This window comes from Stigmatopora argus, chromosome 13, assembly GCF_051989625.1.
Source record: "Stigmatopora argus isolate UIUO_Sarg chromosome 13, RoL_Sarg_1.0, whole genome shotgun sequence".
Classification (NCBI taxonomy): domain Eukaryota; kingdom Metazoa; phylum Chordata; class Actinopteri; order Syngnathiformes; family Syngnathidae; genus Stigmatopora; species Stigmatopora argus.
This window is the reverse complement of record NC_135399.1, coordinates 9104927-9127606: the sequence shown is the minus strand read 5'-3', so window position 1 is coordinate 9127606 and position 22680 is coordinate 9104927. Positions and strand designations below refer to the sequence as shown.

The 22680-nt window shown below is 38.5% G+C and overlaps 1 protein-coding gene across 1 annotated transcript in view; it reads left to right on the top strand.

Annotated features, from left to right (window-relative positions):
• neb (nebulin) overlaps positions 1-22078 on the top strand; it is a 55278-nt gene extending 33200 nt beyond the window's left edge. Inside the window, exons 108-139 of the mRNA XM_077617590.1 lie at positions 73-177; positions 271-375; positions 459-563; positions 677-781; positions 860-970; positions 1040-1150; positions 1292-1396; positions 1482-1586; positions 2133-2216; positions 2786-2899; positions 2980-3084; positions 4012-4116; positions 4838-4942; positions 5877-5987; positions 8335-8445; positions 9416-9529; positions 10896-11000; positions 11075-11179; positions 12029-12133; positions 12718-12810; positions 13911-14003; positions 14108-14200; positions 14593-14685; positions 15690-15782; positions 16529-16621; positions 17186-17278; positions 18531-18638; positions 19486-19672; positions 19837-19929; positions 20813-21007; positions 21073-21179; positions 21441-22078. Coding sequence (XP_077473716.1) covers positions 73-177; positions 271-375; positions 459-563; positions 677-781; positions 860-970; positions 1040-1150; positions 1292-1396; positions 1482-1586; positions 2133-2216; positions 2786-2899; positions 2980-3084; positions 4012-4116; positions 4838-4942; positions 5877-5987; positions 8335-8445; positions 9416-9529; positions 10896-11000; positions 11075-11179; positions 12029-12133; positions 12718-12810; positions 13911-14003; positions 14108-14200; positions 14593-14685; positions 15690-15782; positions 16529-16621; positions 17186-17278; positions 18531-18638; positions 19486-19672; positions 19837-19929; positions 20813-21007; positions 21073-21179; positions 21441-21614 — 3531 coding nt within the window. The 3' untranslated portion in view covers positions 21615-22078. The remainder of the gene's footprint in view (positions 1-72; positions 178-270; positions 376-458; positions 564-676; positions 782-859; positions 971-1039; positions 1151-1291; positions 1397-1481; positions 1587-2132; positions 2217-2785; positions 2900-2979; positions 3085-4011; positions 4117-4837; positions 4943-5876; positions 5988-8334; positions 8446-9415; positions 9530-10895; positions 11001-11074; positions 11180-12028; positions 12134-12717; positions 12811-13910; positions 14004-14107; positions 14201-14592; positions 14686-15689; positions 15783-16528; positions 16622-17185; positions 17279-18530; positions 18639-19485; positions 19673-19836; positions 19930-20812; positions 21008-21072; positions 21180-21440) is intronic.
• The last annotated feature ends 602 nt before the right edge of the window (positions 22079-22680 follow it).

Below are 22680 nucleotides of genomic sequence, written 5' to 3'. Positions count from 1 at the left end.
CTTAAATCCCGAACATATGGTAATGATAATTTTTTTTTAAAATGTTTAAAAAAACATCTCATTGGTTTACAGCTCAAGTACAAAGAGGTCTATGAGAGGTGCAAGGCTCAGATCAACATCGATCCCGAAGCTCACTCCATCCGGGCTGCCAAAGAGGCCTACAAGAACATCACCAATGTGAGTGGACATTGATTAATTGTGTCTACAACTAAGATCTGTTTAGTCAAAATACAACTTTAATCTAATCTCCCATGTTCAACCCTGCTCTAGCTGGATTACAAGAAGAAGTATGAGGCCACAAAGTTCAAGTGGATGTGGACCACGGAGAGGCCGGACTTCCTCAATGCCGCTAAGAACTCGGCACAGCAAAGTGATGTGAGTTTTCGATGTTTTTTAAAAGCTACATAAAATTTGATTTGCTGCATGTCACTAACGCTAACTTACAAATTCTTTTACAGTATGAGTACAAGTATGATAAGGAGATCATGAAGGGCTGCGTCATACCTATCGTGGACGACAAGCTTACCCTACTGGCGCAGAACAACACACAAATTACCAGTGAGGTGAGAGTTGTCATCAATAAATATTTGTACGACAAACACTCAGATGGGCAAAATTTCATAAGTAAGGGCAATAGGACAATGCTTCTTAAACATTACGACCATTAATTTTGCAGCTCAAATATAAAATGAAGTACGAAAAGGCAAAGGGTCACTACCTGCCTGTGGCAGACACCCCCCAAATCCTCCACTCCAAGGCGGTGCGCACCCTGGCATCCGAGGTAAGTAACATCACCCTGTGGAAAGAACAACCACAACCAGTTGACAGTCTAGCCCTCAATACTATGCCCCCCTTGCAGAGCAAGTACAAGGCAGCCAGTAAGAAGCTCATGCAGTCCGGCTCTTTCACCACCATGCCACAGACCCGCGACACAGACCACAGCAAGCAGATCAATAAACTTGTCAGCAAGGTACCGTGGTTTATTGTTTTCTTACCACCGTTTGGTAAGAACCGACTGATTGTGTTTTCTGTTCTCCAGAATGTGTACAAAGCCAAGTTTGAGAAGGAGAAAGGCAAGTCGATATATAACAACATGTGCGTGCCGCCCGACGTTCAGCACGCCATGGACGTTGCCAAGAAACAGAGCAATGTGAGTCCAGATGGCAGAAAAATATACTACATTCTCCAGTGTAGTGTACAATTCTTAGATTTGTTTCCTTTAATGTGTAAAATGTTGGAATTGCATTATTATTTGGGTACATTTTCATCATTTTCAAATGTCGGTGTTCAGCTGGACTATAAGAAGACCGCCAAAGCCAACCTTCACTACACCAAATCCGTGGCAGATCGACCTGACATCAAGAAGGCCACGCAGACGGCCAAACTCGTCAGCGATGTAATGGGCATAGTTGCAATTGTTTGATTTTATAATCTTTCAATCTATTTGCCCAAAGCATTATCAATATACATTTTCATGTTAGATCGGCTACCGCGAGAAAGCCCGCGAAGAAGCTAGCCGTGGAGGTTCTCTAGCCCACAGGCCAGACATCAAGTTGGCCACAGAGGTCTGCAAGCTCAACAGTCAGGTAGGACGAACTGAAACGGTCTCAGTTGTTACTTTGCTATTGTGTTCAGGGCCAATATTAAGATTGGAGTAACCATTTCTTGACATACATTCTCTTTAAGTCCCTACATTTATCTGAATTCCAGGCTGTGATTGAGTGCCTTTGCGACTTTTAACTTGTACCCTATCACATGTGGTCAAACTGAGTTGATTTCAAAACAGAAACAGTGAATCACTGCCACCTTGGGTGTTGCATCAGAAAAATCCACGCATGGCCAATTGAAAGACGTAATCGCTGTCGAGAGAACAGCTAGCTATACACTGCTGTGCTTTGATCATCCATCCGTGATCCACACTTATTGGCTTGTCCTTCAACCCATCCCTTTTCCACATACTGTGTGTTCTGCTAATCCTGTAGAGAAGCTCATATGCTTTGCCATCCTTTCTTCAGTCCTTCCATGTTGTCTTTACCACTCATGCTACATGTTGTCTCCCTCTTCCTGCTTCATCGGCCTTGTCGTCTCATGCCCGACACCATCCTGGCTATGCTCGGGCATGTCAAAAGCAGGCCAGACCGTCCCCCCACGGAATGGCCTCCTACGATACTCCGCAGATGCGCCACATTAAGAAAATGAGTGCAATGACGAGTAATGTAAGGTTTACGCCATGCTAGCTGCAAATGCTGCGCATGGTTTGTCTGTCTGTGTATCTGAGTTTGAGTCCACTACTAGAAAAGATGAACATCAGAGGGAGCCACTGAGCAAACAACATCGGCTTGACATCTTTTCAGACCTTAGAGTGCGTGTTACCTCATCCACTTGACTTATGTTGGAGTTTTTGAAACAAAATCGAACATCTTTACAACGTTGCCCACACTTTCACTAAAGACATTGTGACGACAAAGATGTTGAAATTGAGACGCTAAATAGCGTGTTAACAATAATCACTGTACAATTTTAAAAGACAACACTAACGGTTTGAAACATTACCACGATTTATTGGCACACCTTTTGGTCTTGAGACGTGTCCAATAAAGACTGAAATGATTGCATATTTTTCTTATATTACTTTGGTTTTCATATATACAGTATGGTTGTTATATATGAGGTTCACACAGATTCTTGGGCGTGCTTTCCCCCGAAATCAATTTGGAAGTCTGTGGTTTATGATTTGTAGCTGCTCTGATTTCCTGACTGTTCTCTGCTCTAATCCGATAACTAGCTAAAGTACAAGGAGAAGTTTGACAAGGAAATAAAAGGAAAAAGACCGCAGTATGATCTGAAGGAGAGTAAGGTCTACAAGACATACAAGGATGCCCATACGCTGGCTAGTGAGGCGAGTGTCCCCGATAACAACAATTACGGCACAAGATGGCGACTCTTTCAAGTGGAACGGTGTTTTTTTTGTTCTTGCAGGTGAAGTACAAGAGTGACCTGAAGAAACTCCACAAGCCTGTGACCGACATGGCTGAATCTCTGTCCATGCAGCACGGCCTGAGTACTAGCAAGCTGTCCAGCGACGTAAGACATCATTGTTAACCCATTCCATTTCACCATCCGCTGACAAGAAGTCATACGAGACCACTTCTTGTTTAACACTTAGTAGCATCCGTCTTTGCCTCTTTGACTTCATCTGGTAGTGATCCATACTCAACTCATCCAACTACCACTCCCTTTCTTTAACCTTTGATTTTTTTAAAGTCAAAAACTAATTGTTCGTGAAGCTCAAAACATCGTTTTTTTAACCATCATTTTTATCCATCAAATCATTAGTAATATTTTTTCAACTATTTTCAGGTATTTTATTTTTTATATCTAACCATTAGAATAGAAAATAATTTAAAAAAAATACATAGAAATATATAAAATGTAATTTTTGGTTAAAAAAAATGTTGAGTATATTTGAAATTTTTTTATGCGTTCTAAATTGGTCGTCAGACATTAATTTAGTTTTAATTCAGCACCTAGGCATTCATTTTTTAACTTCTTAATAATCAATTTATTCATTCTTTTTTTTTCATAAAACTAGCTGAATACAACAGAATTATTCCAGTTTTCTAATCGTTCTATTAAAAAAACTGAATTGGAACAACAACAAAACATTTATCCAAAATGTATTTTTTTTAACTCCATAAGAGAACTCTATTAATTGTAATATGATTTTTAAAGACATTTTAATTTCTTAATCTAATTTCAGAAAGATAATCTTTCATAAAATTCCATATTATTTGAATTGGCAAAAAGGCCATTTTTTGGTAATTGAGTTTGTAATACGTACAAACGTACGTATTTATAACACTGTAACCCAAATCATGTCTTTTTAATCCATTTTAATGGTGTGAACCTTCCCATTCGACATCACTAAAAACCCACTCAGCCTTGAACTGAAATATGGGTTAGTCGTAGAATTCCTGCTCTTGCTTCTTTTTGACGGGCATTGCGCTTTAGTACTGCTACAAGAGGAAGTTTGAGGAGAGTAGGGGTCACTACCACGTGATTCCTGACACGCCCGAGCAACTCCATCACAAGGAGGCTACTGAACTGCAGAGCATAGTAAGTCCGACCCCATACAAAACATGGAAAAAATCTAAGAGCTCCTCAGACATATTTTTGGGCTGTGTACTTAATACCGAGATGTAGCCAAGTGATACAAACAGTTTTGCTCAGCAACCAATATACAGTGGTACCTCTACCTTTTGCAATTAATTGGTTCCATGATTGGTTTCGTAACTTTTACGCAAGGAGAGATACACATTACATGCAAAAATCCTAATCCTTTCCAAGGTCCCCAACACTACCAGCCAAACTGTTTAAACAAGATTTTTTATTAATCCATTGAATTCAATACCAAACCTTTTGTTGAAGGGCAAGTGCACAGGTGAGAGAATAGAACGCAAATATTTGGCAACTGACAAAACATAAACACACGCACGAAAACACCCAACTTATAATAGGCACACAAAAAGCATCATGGGAGGTCAGCGGGGTGTCGGGAGATAGCCAATGGGGGAGCAACTCTATCATGCCAATTTCAAAATAAAATGCAGGTTTCAGGAAATGTAGTTATGTTTTGGGGAATGTTTGATTTTTTTTTCGTTCGATTCTCCGTTTTGAAACTTGAATTTCTTCCATATCCTGAGACAAAATTTGCCCATTGAGACATTTCGTAACCTGAATATTTTGACTGTAGGGATATTCATAAGTAGGGGTACCTCATTTTTTTGTTGGATTACACTGTTTTTCCAAACAAGCTAACTTGGATATTGGTGGACAGGTGAAGTACAAGGAGAAGTACGAGAAGGAGCGAGGCAGGGCCATGCTGGACTTTGAGACGCCCACGTACGTGACGGCCAAGGAGGCGCAGCACATGCAAAGCCAGGTAAGCACGTTTGTTATGTGTGATCCACGAAAACATGTGAACATAGAGCAGTGAAAGAATGTGATGTGATGTGAGAATTTTGTTTATTTGTCTGTTCTTAATTGTTTTTGCTCCAACGTTTACAGACATTTGACATTTTAAAGTACAGTTTTCCGTTTTTTAAATTTTTTTAATACATTTTTTAATAAAATGGGCAAAAAATAGAAATGTAGTTTTGTGGTCTTAAATGTAATTGTTAAGAAGTAATGTATTTATTTTTTGGATTATTTCATAAATAATCCAAATGCCTGAATTTTAATTTGAAAATTTCTAATTGTCTGATGTATGTTTAATTTTTTTTATCCATTTTAAATCAATAAAATAACTTATGTTGTGTTTCAATTGTTAATACAATGAGTTAAATATAAAAGTATAATCATTTTTTCAAATATTATAAAATCGTACTTTATTTTGAATTTGTTTTCAATTAAAAAAGTGTTAGCATCTCAATCTAATCTGTAGTAATATGATTTTATTTTTAATTCTATATTTGACAGTTTTTACTTTTTATTTATTATTTTTAGGTTTATCAATGTTTCTTAATTTGCCAACACAATGTGTAATTGTTTCTATTAAAAATTACTCAATCATGTCTGAAAGGATTTTTCAAATTTAAAAATACCTATTGATATAACATCATATACGATATAATAATACTATATATAAATTTAATGTCTAAAAATGTTTTATTCACCTGCCTAACATAGAAATATATTTATTCTAGTTAAATTCCACTTATTTGAAATAGTTATACAATTATTGCGGTTGAAAACCATGATCAGATTACAAGAACCAACATGACAAATTACTATTATGACAAGTGCACACAAGACACACAGTGTCGCGATGTATGTGTCTATGTATATGTGATGTGCGTGTTGTTTGCGGCCACTAGAAAGACTATAGGAAGGATTTTGAGGAGACCATGAGGGGCAAGAACCTCTCGGGCTTGGAAGTCACGCCCGCCATGTTACATGTCAGACATGCCACCAAAATAGCCAGTGAGGTAACCACAGGACCATTTGAACCCCCTTTAAAAAAAACTCCAGTACCCACTCCCTACCTGATCTCACTCCCCTCCCTTTTTAATCATACCGCCTCACGACTCCACTACTTTTTCCCCTCATCACCTTTTTTTGAGAATGAATCCACATTAGATTGACTAAAAAATGCTAACGAAGAGGTATTCTTTTCCTGGTAAAGAAAACTTGGATTTAAAGGCACAGTGCATTAACGTTGTACGCGTGGTAAATTCACTCATCGAAATATTCATCAATGCGAATGGTCTGTTTTCGTTCCATTACCTGAATGGCATAAAAAACAACTTTCCAGCTGGTCAACTGAACAGAAATGTTTGTCTATTTACATTACGGCTTTTAGTTTTGTCAAAATGCATTGATTCAACGTGGTGATTTTTGATCACAGTAATTGCCTACATTGCCTACACAATGCCTGGATTTCCTGTATATATGCAAATAGAATTACAGTATAACAAAAAGGAGATTTTATAAAAGGGTAATGTCAAAATTTGCTAAAAGTTGGCCTTCAACGTCATAAAAAAAGAGAAAAAAAATCAACATTAACTTTAATGACTTAATATTGTGATTTATAGTGCGTTTAAAGTCAATTTAGTAATTTTTAAGCACAGATTTGATGTGGCAATGTTTTAAATCAGATAATTGAGCCTTAATTTCTAACATTTTTGTTACATGGCAAGGTAAAAATTTGACAAAAGTTGGCATTTTTGACGTTATAAAATAAACATTAAAAATTCAACATTAAAATGAATAACTGCATTGTTTTACAGTGCGTTTATAGTATATTATTAATTTCATAATGCACAGATTAGACATGCCAATTTTGTAACCCAAAAATTGAGTGTATATTTCTAACATTGTCAGTTGGCGCAAATATAATCAACTAGAAATGGTGTTTTTTTTGGGGGGGGGAGTAAATTTAGCGTAAAATTTAGCAAAAATTGGCCTTTTTTAACATCAAGTGAACACAAATCCGAAGTTAACAATGTTAATACAACACTGTTTTTTCTAGTACGTTTATTTATGGAAAGTTCATGTTCAGTTTGACCTAACATTTATTTTGGCACTGTAAATATCCCTGGTAAATATTTTAAAGCGTTATGCACTGCTCTTTTAAATCTCCCCCACACCTTCAGCCAAAGGACGGTCGTTGGTTCATTTGTTTCATGTCTCTGTCCTCTGTCTGTCAAGATGCACCCACTTTCACTTTACAGCTGCATGCACTCTTGTTTGTATTGTATGAAGTGAAAGTTCTTTCCACGCTGTCCAATTGGTTCACTGTTTGTCAGAAGGATTCTTTGCCAAAGTCACCTGTGTCTCCCAACCAAATGGGATGTGTGTTATTCTCTTAAATGGAGAGTACTTTATATAGCGCATTTATCTACACCAGGGGTGCTCAATATGTCGATCACCAACCTACGATTATTAGCCTGGACAACAATAAGTTTTGACACAGTCTGTTGGTTTCCTTAGCTAAGATATTATAAACTGGGCTTGTCTGCAGCCAATCAGTTCAGGGGATAAATCCACTCTTGTTGGAGGTCTCGTTGCCCGATCATAATTTCGTGTAACATGCTTATTTGTTTATTATCGATTATATTTAGGTCTACAATGTATTTTCCCGTGTCTGTGTTTTTACCTTGCTATTGCAACAAAGTGAATTTCCCAAGCATGGGATGAATAAAGTTTAATCCAATCTACCGTATTTTCACGACTATAAGGCACACTTAAAAGTCTTAAATTTTCTCCAAAATAGAAAGGGCACCTTATAATCCACTGTGCTATATATATTTCAAAAAAAATAAAATGTGTCATTCATTGAGGGTGCGCCTTATAATGCAGTGCGCCTTATAGTCGTGAAAATACGGTAGTCTAATGCAAAAGGCTGCGGTGGATGCTCATTGGTGCTCTTCTTGGTCAATCACACCCCTGAGTGATCTTTGCCGTGCTGCGAACATACTTTCTTGCACGTTAACATGAAACAACACATTTTTTTCTCTTTGTTTGATGAATACCTTGTGAATGCAATTCAATGCAATGCAATGCAATGAAATTAAATTCAATTCATGATTGCTGAGCTTAGTTGGTGGCAAAAGGTATATCGCGGGAAGTAGATATTGGATCAAAAATTTGGGCACCCCTGATGTATACATTTTTCCTTTGCCAAAAGCCCTTTTAATTGGCACATATTCCCTGACGACACATTCACACAAGCTTAGAGCTTTTGGGGGACGTCCGGTGACTTTGCGCTGAATATTTGATTTTGGGTGCCTGGCCTGCCCTCTGCAGTCTATCTGTTCTTTTTCCGTCCTGTAGAAAGAATACAGGAAGGATCTAGAGGAGGGCGTGAAGGGCAAAGGGCTAACTGTTCTGGAGGAAACTCCCGAGCTTTTGAGAGCAAGGAATGCCACTCAAATCCTGTGCGAGGTACGACGCGCTGTTCTGGCTGTCTGCTGTTCGAATTGTTTAACTACGCTTCCCTGCAGTATAAAAACAAAAACAAAAAAAACAGGGAAGGATTTTGTGTTCCTGCTTACTGACATAACTGACTGCTTCCTCTTTTAGAGGAGTGTCAAACACTTTTTTGGTCGTGGTTACAGTTTCATTCAGAGGGCCAATATGTCTGCCACCTGCGCTGACAAAATTAATTGACTAATGAATTGACAGCTATTTAAAAGTGAATAGATCAAATATTTTTTCAAATTGTCTTTATAGCCAATATTCTCTTGTATTTTTTTCCGTTAACTGATTTACAATTAAGAGGGGAAAACATTGAATATTTTCTTTGACCTTTTCATTATTTTTTAATTTAAAAAAAGGAGAAAATATGTTTTTAAAAATGTAATTGATTTACATTCAAAAATCTAAAGGAAAGAGCATTCTGTTTCATTTTTTTCAAAATTTTAGATTTTTAAAAGATTGTTTTGGAAAAAAAAGTGAAAAAAACAACAACAAAATATTGTATTTTAGATTTCAGACGTTTTTCTAAAAAAAAAAGAGTGTTAACAAATATTTACTATTATATATTTTAATCATTTGTTTTTCATTTAAAAAGGAGATTAAAAATACTGTAAGAAAAATATTTTATTTACACTAAAAGTAATTATGAGGCAAATTGTCATCAATCATTAAGTATACCTCAACACACTTTCTTCCCAAACAACCTCTGTCTGTAATATTGAATTGTTTCCATCTTGAACAGAAGTCAATTTAGCATTCGTTAACTCATTGACTGCCATTGACGTCTATCACCGTTAATGGCAGCCAATAAAGTCAATGGCATTCCCCTAACCCACCTGGATTTTCAAACCTCCCACGCTCTGCGTGAATGACTGCAAAAAAATGCAATGCTGGTTTTGGCAAAGCACCTTCTTTAATTCCTGTGTGACATTTGCAGAAAGAGTACAAGAAGTCACTGGAGCTGGAGATAAAGGGCAAAGGACTGATGGTATTAGCCACCGACACACCTGATTTCATGCGGGCGAGGAATGCCACCGACATCCTCAGTCAGGTCAGAATCAATCCATTTTTCAATGCCTGAACACTGATTTATGCTGTGTTAGAAAACCTTCATTGGATTGCAAGTATATGTCATTATGATCATGTGCAATTGACACACTCCACACTACAGAAGACTAACTTTAATTCCAACATATGTCACAAACCAGCAGGACAATCACTGTAAAAACATACCAAATGATAGCCCTTTCTTAAAACACCAAATGACTCTCACACACCACAAAATAATCACTTAACACACCAACCTGAGGACACAGCCCACCCCACTCTAGAATAATCACTTGCAACACACACACACAAGGTAATCTCTTTTAAAGCACGACAATGCAAATCCTTTTAACACACCGCAATACAATCACTATGATTATATGCCACATGATAATCTCTTTTACAACACCATAAAACACTCACTCTGAATATAAATCACATAATAATCACTTTTAACAGACCATAACTATAGGACATAACCCACTTCACACCACAATATACACACAAGATAATCTCTTTCAAAATACCAAAAGAACATGATGATCCCCCGCATCATATACACGCAATAATATATTTGACACTCACCTCTTTCACACACTACAAGATAATCATGTTCATTTTTCAAACACAAAACTACAGGAAAATACTGAAGACTTTTCCCATGATCTGGAAAATGGTTTGACGAGATTAGATTCTAACTAAATTTGGATTGTGTTCAACCTTTACGATCGTCGTCTCTGAGCGTTTTGAAACGAGATTTGAGAAGATGCTTCAGTTCTCCCTTTCCCACATGGCATTTAGTCTTAGGGTCTTCTCGGTTTTGTCCATACCGTCAACTTATACGTTTTTGATCATTTCAAATTGTGTACGGCGTATAACAACTTTTGTAGGGCATTTTTTAAAGTATGTTTTTGGGGAAACTGATCTCGTTTTATCCATTTCGGCTCTAATCCGGATCGTCTCGGTCACTGGTAGCCGATGAAAACATCATCGCCGACTGCTAATATTGTCATGCTTTAAGCATGATCTGCGCACACGCATGTCCGCCATTTCACTATAAAAATATAGCGCGTCAGGAAGCAATGTACCCAGACAGTCAAGCTGTCAGCGTCATACAGCGAGATCTACAGAATCTTGAATTTAGTGCATACTTATTGGGCACACCGTCCACTTGGGAGAAAATTTTAGACTTTTAAGTGCGCCCTATTTGAGTAAATATGTGCCGTGTTGCATTTGTACGTTTTTTTATCGCTTAATAAGGGGAATTGCAATCATTAATAAGGGGAGCAATTGGCCAAGGTTGACAGGTATGGTTTTGTCATTCCTTGATTAAATGTTGTCACTCCGATGTCAAATTTTGCGTCCATCAGACCAAGTACAAGCACACGGCCGAGTTGGACCGATCCAACTACACCACAGTCATCGACACTCCGGACATCATCCACGCTCAGCAGATGAAGAACATTGTTAGCCAGGTAGGTGGTCCACCACCCGGTCCACTCGGGTCTGGCGGAGCCCAAGCAAAACCTGAAGGTGCTTGTACCAACAGAAAAAGTACAAGGAAGAGGCGGAGAAGACTATGTCTCACTATGTCCCCGTTCTGGATACCCCTGAGATGCAGAGAGTTCGTGAGAACCAGAAGAACTTCAGCACTGTAAGTACAACTCCAGGCAAACTGGTTTTGGGGGCTCTCGAGAGTCAGCAAAATAGTTTGCTACCAATTACAAGGATACATAGGTTTTATTTTTTGTATGTTTTTTTTTTAGAACATAACGTACATTTTTGGTGAGGGTATTCTGAGTTCTTGTTTTTCTTAATTCAGAAAATAAATGACTTTTTTCCGTACTAGTACTTAGAAAGTAAAGTAGTTTTTATTGACAGGTTTAAAGAATAACATTCTTTCCTTATTAACGATAATGTTAATGTAATTTTGGTCAACATTTTCGTGAATACAGTAATCAGATTAGATTAGATAACTTTATTCATCCCGTATTCGGGAAATGTAACTGTAGCAAGAGGGTGAGAATACAGACACAGGAAAAGATTATTTTTAGAGAACAAAATATTACAGGAAGTACAGGGTTTTTTTTTTAAATCTCTTGGAAAAAATATGAACACAAGAATAATTACTATTTTTATTCCAAGAAAACTAGGATTTTTTGACAAACTATATCTTTGTGTGTTATTTTTCCCCTCTTGATTTTTGGGGAAAAACTACAATTCAATTCCAATTTAAAAAAAAACATGTTGATTTTATTTCTGACTGTAGTTAAAATTTTCATTTTTTATCTTATTTATGAATAGTAATGTCTATTTGATGTTGGGATTATGAGAAGAATTTCCCCTCAGTTCATAAGATGTACCTCGTCCTCACATTGGTCTGTTTGATTTCATCTTAATCATTAATCTATATAAATACGTGCTATTTATATGACATGTATGGATGTTTGTTATACTGGGACGTCCTTTGTTCTTTCCTTTTAATTGTGTTTTCTCCCCGTAGCTTCAGTACCAGAGTGACCTAAAACACATCATAATGGGCAAAGGGTCTGCCGTAATCACGCCTGAAATTCTGCGCGTTAAAGAAAATACAAAGAATTTCAGCTTGGTATCTACTCCATAATACATATTTAACACCGACTTTAACACGATGTTTCTTCTCCGTTCGTCATCTTTAACCAGACCCTAATCCGACCATCCTTGTGGAGTTATTTTTCTTCAAATAATGACATCACCGTTTTAGCAATATAATGCCGCTAACCCTAGGCTATTCTCGCCATCGTTTTGATCTCAGCTGGTTTGACATCATTGCCTGTGGTTTGAATGTGGTGGTACTTTGACTTCCGAGATTAATCTAAGAAGTATTGGGGTCCCCTTTCGACATTAATGAATCATTGTCAGTCATTTGTTCAAGTCACCGAAGTTATGCAAAGCATAACAATTGCGACTCTAGAGATGTAAAAGTATCTGAAGCCCAGTTTGTAACTGAACAAAACTTGTAAATCAAGGTACCACTGTACATTTATTTGATTGTATATTTATAGAAGCCATCATGTGCAAGTCCTAAGAAATTGTACAAACATACCAACGAATGCTTGGAGATCTCGAATTGACTCGGGTTTACCGCTCAATAACGAGGAATCACACAATGTATTGCTTCTGCTTTCACTTCCCATCCAACCACCAAAAAAGATTCAGTACAAAGAGGATTTGGGAGGAGGAACATCTTTGCCCGAAACCCCTGAGATGAAGCGGGTTAAACGAAACCAGAAGAACGTTAGCACGGTACTCCAAAGCTAGTCCTTCATTCACCCAGCCCTCCATAGTCCCCTTGAAATATGAAACGCTACCAGTCCCTTGACTCTCATTTTAATCCTCACCCTGATCTCCCTAAAGTTTTGTTTTCCTTAAATTGAGTTTTCTCCCTTAACAGTGATTGTTAATTAGTTTCTGGAATTCCCCACGGATGGTTCCGTTAACTTGTGCAAACTGGTTGTCTGGTCCGGTCAGCTAAGGCAATGATTTCATTCTTTGTCACGATACTTGCAGTATTTTTTGTGAAATCTGGGCAAATTTTGGTGATGTTAATCATGGGATTCATTTGGGTAGGTTGCTGTTCTAAGTAATTTAGGTTTAGGCTTTTGTCAATCGTCTAAAACAGTCAATAAGAAGACATTTACACTCATTCTGGATACAGTATGTTCAAAAAACTCACTAGAAAGTTGTATGGGCATCTCAACAAATCCCTCCTAAATGGCCTTTAAGATGACCATAACCCTACTCAAAATTGGAATATCCAGTTTTACTTTTCTTCTACTGGACAAGGTCACGTTGGACCAAGCAAATTTATTATGTGTCGGAAAATTTAGTTATAAATTCTGGTTAAGCAGTTTAAATTTGACCGTTTCAAGCCTTGGTTTGGACATTAAGAGTTGACAGCAGCTAATGTTGTTCCGTTAGTGCCTCAACATTTAGGAAAAAAGCGTCATGGAAGGAGTTTTACATCCATCCTTCCAGATGTTATTAGGTTAGCTGGTCATACATGCATATTCCCCAGCACAACTGAAATGCCTGAAATTAGCACATTCAAACCAGAGTGCAACATTGAGAGTTAATAGCAGTTGTTGTTGTTCTCTTGTTGTCTTCAGAAAGACTCCTGGAAGTGAAAATCTGGTTCACACAAGTTAACGACCTTAACAGTTTCCACCCCTCTTTCCCGTCTTTAACAATTAATCCAGTATAATCCTGGAATAATCAACTCCCAAAAGAAACTATCGCTCCCTGTTTTGAACTGAATGCTAATATTGAGAGAGAACGGATGGACACATTTGTGTGGTCTGTCTATAATGGCGTTTTTTGACTGTGTAACATTTTGCAACGGGCAGATACAGTACAAGGATACTCTGAGCCAAGGCACGGCCATACCAGATCTTCCTGAGATGAAGCGGGTCCGAGAAACACAGAAGAATATCAGCTCGGTAGAAATCCAGATCTTAATCCCCTCACCTTCCTAATTCGGAAGTGCAGTACTTTCTAGTCTATGTTGGCGTTTTTTGACTTTGTGACATTTTGCAACGGGCAGATACAGTACAAGGATTCTCTGAGCCAAGGCACAGCCATACCAGATCTTCCTGAAGTGAAGCGGGTCCGAGACACACAGAAGAATATCAGCTCGGTAGAAATCCAGATCTTAATCCCCTCACCTTCCTAATTCGGAAGTGCAGTACTTTAAAATCGAACTAAGATTCTTATCATTCCCTCCCTCCCCCTGAGTGGTGTTGTTTGATGACTTTGTTTAGAGCTGACCATTTCTTCAAATAATATATTTTCTTTAAGCAAGACCTTGTATGAAAGTGTTGAACACAATATGGTCAGTAAGAACTGAGCGCCAGGAAAGAGGGTTCCATGTTTACCTGATTCACCAGATCTAATCCAAAATCCTAATCATACACCTTGAAGACAAACTAACTGCGTGTTTCAACATTTAGGCAGATGTTGTGACTGAATGTTTGGACATGTGCAGTACGAGAGGATGGTATTTGACTTTGTACATTCTACAATGGGCAGATACAGTACAAGGATTCTCTGAGTCAAGGCACGGCCATACCAGATCTCCCAGAGGTGAAGCGGGTCCGAGAAACCCAGAAGAATATCAGCTCGGTAGAGGACAGATTTCGTTATGTCCCATACTCTTACCCTCCATACAATCATCCCCCCGGCAATCCTCTCATTTCCCAAAATCCCTTTCCCAACAAGGAAATACAGTACTTCACGTATTCCATCCTAACTCAGATTTTCGTATCATCATCATCATCATTTCTCCTTGGCCAAAGTTGGCTCGTGGACCAAATATTCTCCCCGTAATAATCCCTCCCACATTTTCTCGATTAATCTACCTGCTTGGCATCCTTCATAAAGATCCCGACCGATACTGTAAAAAAAAACCTGGCAGATCATCATAGATATATTTCCAGTAGAAGCTCTGGTATTGACACTTAAAATTAGATAAGGGTATTGAAATTGGCTCCAAATGTCTGACTCAAATTAAGATAGTCAACATCATGATTGACATGATGACCCAAGTTTTTGTTCATCGATTAGGTAATCAATTATATTGAAGAACAAGCCCTGAAAATCCCCATAAGCCCTTTTTGGATGCATTGTTATCACAGATTTATCCACTTAATTTCTTACATCTGTGAAACTGCTTTTCAACTGATGAAATTAGCCTGAAAATTTCCCTCATCACAAAAAGTTTCAACATGGATTATCGAATACATCTTATCATGATGAAGATATCCACTAACTTTAATGTTAATTGGCCTCATTTTTTCAAACCTTCCAAATTCATTGCTTTAAGCCAAAATGGCTGACCAACTATATTCCTTTCATCCTTGACAATGTTGTTATTTCTGAAACAAAAGACACACAATTTTGCTGCTGTGCAGTATTGGCAATTTTATCAGCATTATTGTGTTTGTATAAGAATTATTTTAACCAATATTATTACAATAATAGTAACACTTGGAGCAGTCACACATTAGAATGATTGATGACCTTGCCAGGGTGGGGCGCCCCAAAAAGCTCAGTATCGATCGGGTTCAATCCTTGAAAACGACTTGAAGTGTCACCAACATGTTTGACTTTTGTGTCTGGTTCCAAAGCTGCAATACAAGGACGACGTGGGACGAGGCACATCCGTGTCGGAGACGCCAGAGATGAAACGCGTTAAACGCAATCAGCAAAATATTAGCACGGTATCGCCAAGAGTGAACCCCAACATTCCCTCCGGCTCATTTCACTCCTCTTACAAACCACCATAACAACTCTCTCCACTCTGATCCAAAGTTTCACCTGGCATTGTAACCACAGTTTATAACCCCAGTGGGCTAACATTCTTCTTCATTTTCCCAGGATGTCACAAAAATGTGTCCTGTTGTGTTCTATTTGGTGCAGTGCTATGTTGTCTTTTTGAGAATCGTATTGTATTTGTCTGTTCATTGACACCTGCTTTTTACCTTCTCGTTTTATATCAAGCACAGGAACTCTCTTGAGTGCAGCACGACTTTTTTAACAAAGGATAAGCCCAGGATTTATTTTATTTTATTTTGCTACTTTGAACCAAAATGATGTTGTTCCTGAGTGTCTGAGACCTTTTTTTTCTGGCCTTTTACACGAGATCCCCTCTATGATGGTGATTGGTTGATTTGTTAGTGGGAACAATTTTTTTCCCAATTCTTTGAAAAAAAAACTTTTGAACAAAATACCATCCCTCCAATTTATGGCCTCAAAATTTCGGTTATAGGTTCTTCAAACGTCAGATGTTTTTCCACCCAATTTTGAGTTTTTCACAAAAACTGGTGCCCAGAACTGGTTTTCTTTTGTTAGAAAAAAAATACGAATGGACCATTCTGTTCCTTGTTGCTTTGCTGTGTTATCTTTTTTTCAAATCTTTTTTTTTGTGTGTTTTGACTGAAACCTGCTCTCTACCTTCTCGGGATAGATCAAATACAGGGACTCTCTGGATCGCGGCACGGCCATTCCTGACTTGCCAGAAGTGAAGCGGGTCAAACAGACCCAAAGGCACATCAGCTCGGTAGTGGAACGCCACCTACAAAAAAATGCGTGTGTGCTCCTAACAAGAGTGGACAAGCGATCGTTCGCTTCCCCTGCAAATCTAATCCTGATCTTGCTTCATCTAAGGCAAAGACTCTCCTGAACCTGAATCATATTCACCTCTTAAAACTCTAACGACTCTTTTACCTCTTAAGCTAACACGTGCTCCCCCATCTTCTAATCCTTTTTTCAAGTGCCAATCCAATGCTTTTTTGGAGAACATCACCTTGATTGAGTTCATAGTAGGGCTGGATACGGCTACATTTGATTTTTAGATATAAAAAAAACATTTCAATGTGCATTTAAAATAATCATTTTTTGAAAGGAATTGATTTTAATCAACAAATAAATACTCTGTATGATATGGACCACAATTACCCAATCCAGCTCTATAGGACCAACTTGTCAGGGAAAAAAAGATGTCTGTTTTTGGTGATCAGTCCAAATTGTCTAGAAGTTTCTCTGTTAAAAGCAGTGGCTGAATGTCATACGTGATAGCGATATTGTCTTACCTGATATGCGGTGTCCCTTTTCCCCGTTTCAGGTGTTGTATAAGGACAGCTCGGCCAAGGGAACCCCCGTGGTGTTCACTCCTGAGATGGAGCGAGTCAAACGGAACCAAGAGAACATTAGCTCGGTACCTTAACAAGCACAACAAGAACACCAATTTTACGTCTTGTTTGCTACACAATTTAACCCCTAACAAAATGTCCTTGTCCTGTTCAAATCCAGCTGCAGTGTGTAGGATTTGGTCTTTGGGCCACCTGGGTGTACCACATAGTCCATTACAGTGAAGCTATGCCTATTCATAGAGAGTTTTTGTTTGATGTTGTTTTATTTCTATAACAAATTAAGTTTTTAGCTGAGAACTCCAGTTGATAAATTGATCGAAAAATAAAAATGTAATGTGTAGGCCCACCCAAATGTGCACAATTAAGCATGATTTAGTGAGCAATTACAATTAAATTACGAAATGGGTATTTATTACTCAGTTTTTTCCCCCCATTTAAAACATTTCACATTGAGATAAGCGATAAGCCTCCCACCCACAATCACCCCCCCCCCATCCCCCCAAAATTCAACAAAAAAAATCTGAATATTTTGTCATGTCCATCCCAGACCAATTTTATTTTAGTAGAAAACGCCACAAAAATGCACTAAATCAGGTATCGGGAACCTTTTTGACAGAGAGCCATAAACAATTCATATTTTTTATCTAGTTCCTGGAGAGCCACGTTCTGAAAGAGCAAAAATACATGAAAATGTGTATACTTTTAACACAAAAAGTCTCAAAATTATTTTAACATTGGTACACTGATGATAATCAATGACTATAAAAGACATTATGCATGGAAAAGGGAGACTAATGAAAAAGATGGTGTGGTAATGCAACACTCTTAATGGTGCGTTGTGGACCATACGCATCCATCAAACGAGCCACATGTGGCTCGCGAGCCATAGGTTCCCTGCACTAAATATTGCCAAAAACTAATATTTTGGTTAGTCATTGATCTTTGGAATGCTATTTTTGTTTGTTTGTTTTTATTAAAACCTGCTGCTTTTAAATGTTTCCCCCGATTTTCGTCCGCAATGTTTTCAATGAAAACACATGGCTTCCCTGTAATGGAACGCTTGATCCCTCAAAACTTAAATCAAAATCCTTCACACTTGTTCTTGGAATTAACCCCAGATATTCGTCAACTCACTAACCTCTTGTCGTCCAATACTACGCGTCCATCCGCTGAAGTTATTTTTTGGATGAGAAATCATCGAAATATCCTAATATATCCTAATCTATTCATCATGTATCCCCAATCACTAAACGCTGTCGCTATTAGCTATGCTAACGGCTGATGGTAACCAGTGGGTGTGGCTTCTATTACCGTCAGGTGCTGTATTCCGATAGCTTCCGCAAGCAAGTCCAGGGCAAGGCGGCCTTCGTTCTGGACACCCCGGAGATGAGACGGGTCAGAGAAACTCAGCGCATCATATCTGGAGTAAGTCATGGACTTGGTGGGAGGAAGTTTAACTAAACTAGTTTGACTTTCCCCCCAAAAAAGTACTAGTACATATAAGCATTCTCACCAGGGGCGTCACTAGGTTCTAAGAGCAGGGGAGTCTTGGCCCCCCTGGAGAAGCAACAGGTCATTAATGTATAAGGACATGAGGCAATCCTAAAGACTTCTCAAATGAACAAGAATTGGGTTATATTTTTTGTACTTATACTAAACTGTTTTAAGCAACCATGCATTTTTTTATATTGACACATTTTTTTTAAATTATTGAACACATATAACCCATTATGATAAAATACATTTCTTTGTGTCAATGGATTTAAACAGCTGCGACCCGGCGGATAAGTGATTAGTGCGTCGGCCTCACAGTTCTGGGTTCGTGCGTTCGATTCCAGGTTGGTCTTCACTGTGCGGAGTTTGCATGTTCTCCCTGGGCTTGCGTGGTTGTTCTCCGGGTACTGCAGTTTCCTACCACATCCCAAAAACATGCAGGCTAGGATGGTTGGAAATTTTCAATAGGGTAAATAGTTGTCTTTCACCTTGTGTGTGCCCTGCGATTGGCTGGGAAACCATTCTGGTATAGGCTCTAGCACCCCCCGCGGACCTTTTGAGGATAAAGCGGTTCAGAAATGAATGAACTTCCACATAATTTCAAAAAATATTTTAAAAATTCTAGAAGATATCCACCTCTGACTTTTAGACCAATATTGGATTTAAAGTAGTCTCAAAGTTGGTGGCGTAATTCAAAGAAAATTACTTTGAAAAAGACTCTTTTCTGCCTGTTTTCCAAAATTGCATTATTTGTGACACACACGCTATTCTTCTTTAGGTTCGTTACCATGAGGACTTTGAGAAGAGCAAGGGCAGCTTCACGCCGACCACCACCGACCTGATCACGGAGCGCGTGAAGAAGAACACCCAGGATTTCAGCGACATCAATTACCGTGGCATCCAGAGGCGTGTGGTAGAGATGGAAAGGAGGCGTGCAGTCGAGCATGACCAGGAAACCATCACCGGTGAGACATTTTTACCCAGCTTTACATTGACTTTTCAAAAGTTAATAGACGAAACTAGAATAGCACATTTAAAAGCTGCAGTTTAGCCTGCCAATGAAAGCTCACATTTTCAGCCTAATCGCAGAGGATTCATTCTCTTCTTTGGTGACCTTATACCTCTTAAGATCTGCGAGTTTGGCGTACCAATCCTGGTTCGGTGTTTGACTACGACCCTGCAGAGGACAACATCCAGTCCAGGAGTCTGCACATGATGTCGGGTATGTTGTGCATTGTTGATCTCCGTCCCCTGGATGGACATTTTAGATATTTCCACACTACTGTCTCATGTGTGCCAATTCCATTTTTTTTTCCATTAGTACGACTGCTTTCTTGACAGTCTAAAAAGGCAGAGTTGTATGGAAGTCGATATTTTCAATCGGATCTTAGCCACTTTCATGGATTTACAGCATACCTGTCAACCTCTGCCGATAACTGCCCTTATAAATGATTATTGATTCCCCTTACAAACCCCCAAAAAACCTTACAAACACCGTACGAGTCGTACGGTGTTTGTAAGGTTTTTGGGGGGTTTGTAAGGGGAATCAATAATCCTTTATAAGGGCAGTTATCGGCAGAGGTTGACAGGTATGTTACAGTATATCCGATATGGGCCATTTTTTTGTTTTATTATCGTGCTCCTATGCATAGGTGACACTTCAGGCTACTGTAGAAATATAGCCAAATTTTTCTCGAGGATGGGTCATGAGCCACAAATAAAGTCAAATAAAATATCTACTATATAAGAAGGTGCCTGTTATGCTAACAGTCATGTTGCTCCAAATAGTAATCATTGGACAACAAGGAATTTATTTTTTCAGCATCAACCTTCTCACAAAACATTGGGAAAAAAACAGACATGGTGTGCAGAGCGGAAGGAACGGGGCTGGGGAGAACTGATAAAATTGCGCTCAGTTGTCACCCCAATTTTGTCAATCTGATTAAAGAACGACTGTTTGTTTACACGTGATGTGAGGCATACATTTACCGCCACAATACATCTAATAAAAACCGCTGTTTAACAGATGTTAAAAGATGGACGTTAACATTGTGGCTCTCACGTCAGAGCATCCTTACATCTTTAAATGTTCTCTCGGACCCTAGTCCAAGCCCACCGTCGCAGCAAGGAGCACTCCCGCTCCACCAGCGCTTTGAGCGGTCTGGCGGACGAAAAATCCGAGGTGTCCCAGGACCCCGATCACCACTTGTCCCTCTACAGCAACGGATTCGTCACCTCCTCCGGACTGGTTGCCTCCTCCAGATTGGTCACCTCCTCTGGACTGATCACCTCCTCAATGGGTCAGTTCATTTTGAAACCCCGTTGGATCAGTGACTTCGAAACGTGACCGTGCGCCGTTTCTTAGGAGGTTACCAGCACGCAAAGACCGTTGAGCTGCAGCAGAGGTCCTCGTCGGTGGCCACCCAGCAGACGACCGTCTCCTCCATCCCCTCCCACCCCTCTACCACCGGAGTGCGTAACACCGCAACGATTTCCGTACAAAATGACATACCTGTCAACCTCTGCCGATAACTGCCCTTATAAATGATTATGATTCCCCTTACAAAGCCCCCAAAAACCTTACAAACACCGTACGAGTCGTACGGTGTTTGTAAGGTTTTTGGGGGGTTTGTAAGGGGAATCATAATCATTTATAAGGGCAGTTATCGGCAGAGGTTGACAGGTATGAAATGACCAATCAAAAACATCCATGACACTTCTCCCTACTTGCAGAAAACGGTGCGCGCCATGTACGACTACCTGGCGGCCGACAGCGACGAAGTTTCCTTCAAGGACGGCGACATCATCGTCAACGTGCAGTCCATCGATGAAGGCTGGATGTACGGAACCGTGCAGCGCACCAGCAAGACCGGAATGCTGCCTGCCAACTACGTAGAGGTCGTCTAAACAACAAAATGTGCGTGCAATGTGTGTTTGTAGAGTTTGTCGCCCGTTTGTCCCTTTTTGTCACCTGTAAATCCCAAAGTTCAATCACTCTTCTTCAGATGACCTCGTTACAGACTACCGTACAGCCTGACCCCATGACTGTGTATAAATCATAACTTAAAAAAAATTATATATTGTCAGTTTTGTATGACGTGTGTGAAACAATTGACTAAGACTACTTTCACTTTAAATGATATCACATATAACACGTCTGCCTTCTACAAACAAGGGAAGTTAAAATCTCCAGTTTCCCTCCTTTACTAAACCCTGACCATTGACTAGCCCACTAACTAGTACACCAGTAGTACACTAGTTGTACTATTTTGTACACTAGGAGTACAAATACTAGTCCAGTGTGTATTTTGGTTTTTGATAGCAAAGTGTAATCCTTTGCAAGTAGCAAATAAAGCCAAGTTCCTGCAGTATTTGGTCTGTCTTGTTTTTTTTCCTCTGAAAACTACAGCAAGAAATAAATAAAATGACCTATTGTTTCCCCAAAATAAAAAGTTTTATTACAAGAATGAAGTGGCTAGATGAGAAAAATTAATCATAATGTTTAGGGTGGTGGTCTTTTTCCAGATGAAAATTTGAATCATAAGAATGAAGCAACATTTATAGATTTAAAAAAAAGTGCCAAAAGAATTAGGTCATTCTTTCTAGATAAAAAGTTGTATTATGAGGATAGTATTTTTTCATTTAAAACATGGCAAAGAATTTTCTTCTACGTACAAAATTTATATTGCGAGAATAAAATAGCTTGTTATGTGAAGTTATATTAAATGTTTTTTTCTACATTTATTTTTACTAAATACGAAATAATGTTGTATTTTCCTAAATAAAATATTTAAAAAAATAATTGTACTTCTTGTCATGAAAAAAAAAAACTTGTATGGCTAGGAATCTTTTTCCAAGAGATATATATTATATATATATATATATATATATATATATATATATATATATATATATATATATATATATATATATATATATATATTTTTTTTATGAAATGTATTGTACGCTGAAT